This window comes from Carlito syrichta, unplaced genomic scaffold (assembly GCF_000164805.1).
Source record: "Carlito syrichta isolate Samal-C Ts95f unplaced genomic scaffold, Tarsius_syrichta-2.0.1 Scaffold130369, whole genome shotgun sequence".
Lineage (NCBI taxonomy): Eukaryota > Metazoa > Chordata > Mammalia > Primates > Tarsiidae > Carlito > Carlito syrichta.
Window position 1 is genome coordinate 97708 of NW_007074465.1, and position 6500 is coordinate 104207.

Here is a 6500-nt window from a genome sequence, read left to right on the forward strand (position 1 = left end):
CCACTCACCTCAGCCTCCCAAAGGTGCAGGATTACAGGCTGAGCCACCGAACCCGGCTCCACTCTGTGTTTTCTCAGGTGTTGTTCGAATAGGAGCATCTTCCAGTCTTACATAATCTGTGCGGTTTAACTACAAATCCATATTTTAGGCTAAAATGAAAGTACTAGCCAGGGAATAGGGATATTTGAATCTTGGGTAAACTAGTACTTACGTTTAATATGTTCACTCAGGATACGAAAATCTACTTTGGAAAAGTCCTAGATCTAAAACTGTAGTTACTTATGTGCCTGACTCCATTTGAGCTGTGACAGCATGCAGTGGGGTCAGGGCAAGGCGGTGGCTCTTGCCTCAGCTGTCTGTCTGCTCATCCTGGCAGACGTGACAGGCAATGCAAGTGCCCCCAAGGCTCTGGTGTGACTGGTCTGCAGACTGGTCAAGAACCAGTCGCAGGAGAACAGATGCCACAGAAGAGCCCAGGGCAGGTCCTTTCTAAGTTCAAGCAAGGAAAAGACATGTCTGCCCAGAGGGATCTGGATAGTGCTCAAGGGGTGGCGTTTGCCAGGCCTTGGACACACGGGGCTGGTGAGTGGCTGGGGAAGGAGGGGAGAAGCCTGACCCTGGTGCGACAGGAGCCATCTCAGGAGTGGCTGGGGAGGGGTGTGCGGGGGAAACACCAGGCGTGTCCTGGGTGCCTTTTTTCCCACCACCCTCCTCGCCTCATTACTTCCCTTTAATTTTAGCTTCCGCAATTTTTTAGCTTCCCTGGCCAGAGGCATCAAGCGGTGGGGCCCGGAGCCTAGGCTCAGCCCCAGTCTCCCGCTGCTGCTGCTGACAGAGACCATCCCAGGCTCCACTTGTGCCCCAAGTTCACCACAGAACGTCCCCGACCAGTGTCTGGCCCCTGCAGGCACCCAGCACAGTCTTGCCCCACTCATGTCAGTGCTAAGGGAGGTCACATCTTAATGCTGCAAAATGTGAATTGTCACTTAAATGGTGAAAAGGCTTGAGTGCCTTATTTTTGCATGGTCATTCTGACAGTTATTCTTAGTAGATTAGGACACAAAAGACAGTCTATGGTCTCATCTACTTTTATGAGACACGGATGAAAAGCTTAAGTGACACATTATGTTTCACCAGCTCTGTAAAAGTGACATTCAGTCTCAGTCATTTCTTCAAGACTCATCTAGAAAAGCATGCTTTTCTCAGCAGTCACCTCTGTGAGTTCACATGTCGATGGAGTAGGGAGCGGGGTTCCTGCTCACACCCTCATCCCTGTGTAAGTTTAGAAAGCCCCTCCCTTTGGGAGGCAGAGGCAAAAGGATTGCCTGAGCCCAGGGGTTTGAGATCAGTCTGAGCAACTGTGTCTACAGTAAACAAAAAATTAGCCAGGCATGGTGGCTCACGTCTTGTGGTTCCAGCACTTGGAAGGCTGAGGCGGAAGGATTGCCCAAGCCCAGCAGTTCGAGGCTATGGTGGCCGTGAGCATGCCCTGCACTCTGACCTGGGTGACAGAGGGAGAGTCTGACTCAAAAAAAGATAAATATAAAAGCCCCACCCTGCACAGGTGTGCTCCACTAGGTGTGTGTGGCTGAGTGGAGCCCAGTGGAGTCCATACCGCCGTGTGCTGTAGCCCCGTGTCATGGCTATTCCTCAGCTGTGCCACGCGTTTTCGGTGCCCACCATGTTGTTGGCTGATGGGGTGAGGGCAGAGCACCCACCATGTTGTTGGCTGATGGGGTGAGGGCAGCGTCTGCACCTGCCTCCGCTGCTTGCCTTTGCCTACCCCGGGCCCTGCCATCTCCCCTGCTTCTGCCTGGATAGCTCATGGGCTTTTCCACGTGAGTGTTCATCCTCTCCCGCCAGAGCCTCCCACGCATCCTGGTGCTGTGAGGATGAAATGTGCATTTTTCTCGGTGTGCAGGACCGCCTGTTGCACACCCCCTTGTGCTCCCCAGCCCTGTGTCCTGTTCTCCTCTCGCTGTCAGCCTGTGGGCCTCTTGCTGGTCCCCCTGGGCCTCGAATGCTCTTCCCAGGGTTCTCCCAGCCACCTGCACAGGGTCCTCTGGACGGCCTCCCTGCCCGGATGGCATGTGCCTACGTCATATGCACATCCCCCCGTCCCTGCCTGTCTCTGTGCTCAGCCCCATTAGGACATACCCTGTCTGGAGGGGGTCGTCTTGTTTTCTTCGCATCTCTGGCCCTCACAGGGAACACTTGGTGCCTGGAAGTGGCATGCTACTGCAGTGGGTGCACTGCCACTGGCTGGGGCCGCTTGCAGTGTCAGTCAGCACAGTCCCTGCCGTGGCAACATGTGTCTGCCACTGAGGTTCTCGTGTACGAGGCACCACGTGTCCCCAGTGGAAAGGCACTGTGGTCCATAGCTCTGTGGGGTGGCCCAGGGCTTCTCCTCGCTCAGCTGAGACATTAGGCTGCAGCAGAGCGGTCTGGCTCCTCTTCCTTGTGGCAACTGCAGGGCCCCAAGATGAAGTTCTGGAAGGTGCTTGGTCTGTGGTGCCAGAGTGCGTCCTTCCAGGAGAGACAGGCCAGGAGAAGCGGGGCAAGGATATGGCAGCCGCGTGTCAGGGACGCAGAAGCCCAGAGCCAGGCACCACCATCCAGCATGGAGGGCCAGGCCCAGAGAGCGGCAGCAGGTCAAGGATGGGGCTCAGCGAGGCCTTGGGGGTGAAGGCGCCTTCCCTTCCGGCGCAGGAGGGTGCAGGCACGCTGCGTGTCCTTCACATCCACCTCAGACGATCTCAAGGCCGGCAGACAGCGCTGTCCCTTGCGGGGAAACCAGCCCAGAGTAGCCCAGATCAGCACCGCCTCCCACGGGTAGATGGTACAGACTGCATGGTCGGTCAGCGTCGGCCAGATCTGCCTTGGAAAGGCGTGTCACAGCTGGGCATGGTGGCTCATGCCTGTATCCCAGCACTTTGGAAGGCAGAGATGAGAGGATTGCGTGAGCCCAGGGGTTCGAGACCAGCCTTAGCAACACGGCAAGACCTTGTCTCTATAATAAGTCAAAAAATAAGCCGGGCATGGCGACGTGCACCTGTGGTTCCAACTATTTATAAGGCTGGGGCGGAAGGATCGCCAGAGCCTAGCAGGTCGAGGCTGGGGTGGCCTTGAGTGTGATACTGCACTCCAGCCTGGGCAATGGAGTGAGACTCCACCTCAGAAAAAGGAAAGAAAAGCATATCACAGTTGAATGTGACAGTCCCTCTATTTTACCAGGCTTTTCAAAGGACCCGCAACTACTGTGACTTATCCTGTTCTTTGTCTTGCTCTGCGCTGTCGTCCTGGAGATTTCCTTTCTGCCGTGCGGTTGGGCACTTGTCCGACATGGATGTGTCTGAGGAAGCACAGAGGGCGAGGGGCTGTCTTCCAATTGTCCACCGTCTGCGCAGTATCTAGAAAGATCTGCGTGTGTGGAAAGGGATGCTTGGTTTTCCTCGGATATGTTAGTTCTGACTCGTAAATTGTATTCGAATCTGTAGGTTCTTCAGTTGTTAAAAATTATACAAGGAAATTGTAACTTCCGTTTCTGCACTTACAATCAGCACGTGCAGTGCAGCCACCCTCTGTGCCCTGTGCAGGACTCCTGACAGGCCGCTGTGTCAGGTCCTGGCCCGAGCCACTGTCTAGACCTGGTAGGCCCAAGGCCTGGGGATTCCTTTTGACTCTGACTTTTGCTCTAATGGTGTTCCGGTTTTTTTTTACTCTTTCTGTGCATGTGTTTATTCAAAACATACTAAGTTTCTTGGAAATACAAGTTCCAAAGTGGTTTGATTTTGTTTTCACCCCTGTGACCCTTGTAGCACACCTGGTTCGTCTTTGTGCTTTTTAGCCATACGATCTCATCTAGGTACCGTGATCAAAGCCCTTCTGTTTTATTTCGAGCCAGGGCCTCGCTCTGTGCCCAGGCTGGAGTGCAGTGGCATGACCTCAGCCACCACAGTCCCAACCCTTTGGGCGCCACAGACGTCACTGTGTCTGGCTAGATTCATTTTCGGTAGAGACGAGGTCTTGCCCTGTAGCCCAGGCTGGTCTTGAGCTCCCGGGCTCAAGCCAGCCTCCCGCGTGGGCCATCACACCCTTATTTTGTTTCTGGTGGGCGTGAGAGCATTAGAGAAGCTATGGCCCTGTTGCGTCTGGCCTGGGTCCACGCGTGGCTTTTCCCTCTAAGACCACGTAGCTGAGACGATCCCTGGCATCTGTCTGCAGGATGCAGAGGACGACGACGAGCGCGTACGCCAGATGGTCCAGCTGCGGAAGCTGTGTCTGCCGACGCTCTGCTTCCTGCTGCACGCGGTCCTGCACGGCACCGGCCAGTTCCAGGAGTGCCTGCAGCTGGCCGACATGGTGTCCTCTGAGCGCCACAAGCTGTACCTGGTACGCTCACTGTGGGGTTGTGGCATGCCTGGGTGCTGGGACGCGTGCCGTGGGCTGACTTTTGGGAAGATGTGTTTGCACTGCAAGTCATTCTTGGATCTCCATAACGGGATGGTCCAGCGTCGGCGTTTGTGCCTTTTCCCAAAGCGTGTATCTGTTTGTGAGCGGGTAGGCGTGTCCAGACAGGCCCTGAGGACCAGCCGGGAGGCTGCAGCCACTCTAGCTTAGCAGCCCCTGGCCCCACGAGTCCCAGAGCCCGGCTGCTCCTGGCGTGAAGCTGGTCAGCGGGATTAGGTGCCTGGCTCATGCCCGGCTCTCTGTAACCCTTTCCCTCCCCAAAACCAGGTGTTTTCCAAGGAGGAGCTGCAGAAGCTGCTGCGGCAGCTGCGCGAGTCATCCCTGGCACTCCTGGACCAGGGGCTGGACCCGCTGGGGTACGAGCCTCCGCCATAGCCCGCCACTGCATCACGCTGACTTCGGGACCAGCGGGGGCTTGTAAATGCCTGCATTTGTCACGGCTGGGTTTTTTCTTTTGCGTTATCATGTAAAATGTGGACATTTGACTTCTGTGCCTTTCAGAGGTGACACTTTGAAAACTTAATGTAAGAAATCAGTATTTTCTGTGTGTGTTTGAATAAGATTATATGAAAATTGAAGTTTTTTGGTTTTACAAACTCCAGGATTGTTTCTCTACACGTAATAAAGAAATTAAATTCCCTAGCTAATTTTTCCTGTTAAGTGGTCTGTATCTTAAAATTATAAACCAAGATGAAAGTAGATTCATCTTCAAGCCAGGTATATAGCTTTTCAATCATCATAAAAGTCAGTCACTTTTAAATATTACAGTTGAGAGGACTGTATCAAGAATGTTTTGTAACAGAATATGCTGTTTTCTTTATTTTGAAGATACTTCTAGTTTATCTTTCATTTAGTAAAACTATTAAAATAGTTTAGAGCCAGGCACGGCGGCTCACACATGTGATCCTGCATTTGGGAGGCAGAGGTGAGAAGATGGCCTGAGTCCAGGGGTTTGAGACCAGCCTGGACAATTTGGCGAGACCTCATCTCTTCAGTAAATTAGCCAGGCTTGGTGGTGCATGCCTGTGGTTCCAGCTACTCAGAGACTGAGGCGGAAGGATTTCCTGAGCCCAGCAGGTCGAGGCTGTGGCAGCCATGAGCATGCTCCTACACTCCAGCGTGGGAGACACAGTGAGACTCCTACTCACAAAAAATAAAATAGGTTGAAACGTTCTTAAGATTCAGCCAGTATCTGGCTCATGGTGAGGCTGGATACGTCAGGGGTCCAAGTTCAGCCCTTCCCAGAGAGGAAATGCTATAAGTGTATTTAAAAAAGCCATCACTGCCGGGCACGGTGGTTCACACCTGTATTCCCAGCACTTAAGGAGACAAAGGCGAGAGGACTGTCTGAGCTCAGGGTTAAGACCAGCCTGAGCAACATGACAAGACCTCTTCTCTACAATAAGTCAAAAAATCAGCTGGGCATGGTGGCACACGCCTGTGGTTCCAGCTCCTTGGAAAGCTGAGGTAGAAGGATCGCCTGAGTCCAGCAGGTTGAGGCTGCAGTGGCCGTGAGTATGCCACTGCACTCCACCCTGGACACAGAGTGAGACTCCCACTCACACAAGAAAATGCTGTCACTAAAAGATACAGGCAAGAGCAGGAAGAAACCATCTCCAACAGGAAGGGTACCAAGGAAGTCATGCGTGGGCTGGTGTTTGAGGGATGCACTGGATTAGCAAAGGCGGGTATTTGGGAAGTGGGGGCTCCAGCAAGGAGGGGTCAGGGTGCACAGAGCCTGGAAATGGGGAACACAAGGCTGGTTATGAGTCCCAAGGAGACTAAGCCAGGGCCTAGGAAGGGGAAATGTGGGGCTGGCCATGAGCCACAAGTGAGCCACAGGCCAGCGGGTAGGGCTGACAAACAGGAGGCGGCTGAAGGAAGGACGGGCTCCAAGGGAAAATGCCTCTCAATGGGAACCTGAGAACCATCAGAATCACCTGAGGAATCTGTTACATGTGTGTTCACAGACACCACCCCAAAGAGGTTTGGCTCAGGAGGCCAGACCAGATCACAGAATTTGCATTTTT

The 6500-nt window shown here is 53.6% G+C and overlaps 1 protein-coding gene across 3 annotated transcripts in view; it reads left to right on the forward strand.

The window, feature by feature from the left end:
* NUP107 (nucleoporin 107) overlaps nucleotides 1-5117 on the forward strand; it is a 47561-nt gene extending 42444 nt beyond the window's left edge. For all 3 annotated transcript variants that reach the window (XM_008048945.1, XM_008048944.2, XM_008048946.2), the window contains 2 exons: nucleotides 4225-4392; nucleotides 4738-5117. In XM_008048945.1, coding sequence (XP_008047136.1) covers nucleotides 4225-4392; nucleotides 4738-4845 — 276 coding nt within the window. In that variant the 3' untranslated portion in view covers nucleotides 4846-5117. The remainder of the gene's footprint in view (nucleotides 1-4224; nucleotides 4393-4737) is intronic.
* The last annotated feature ends 1383 nt before the right edge of the window (nucleotides 5118-6500 follow it).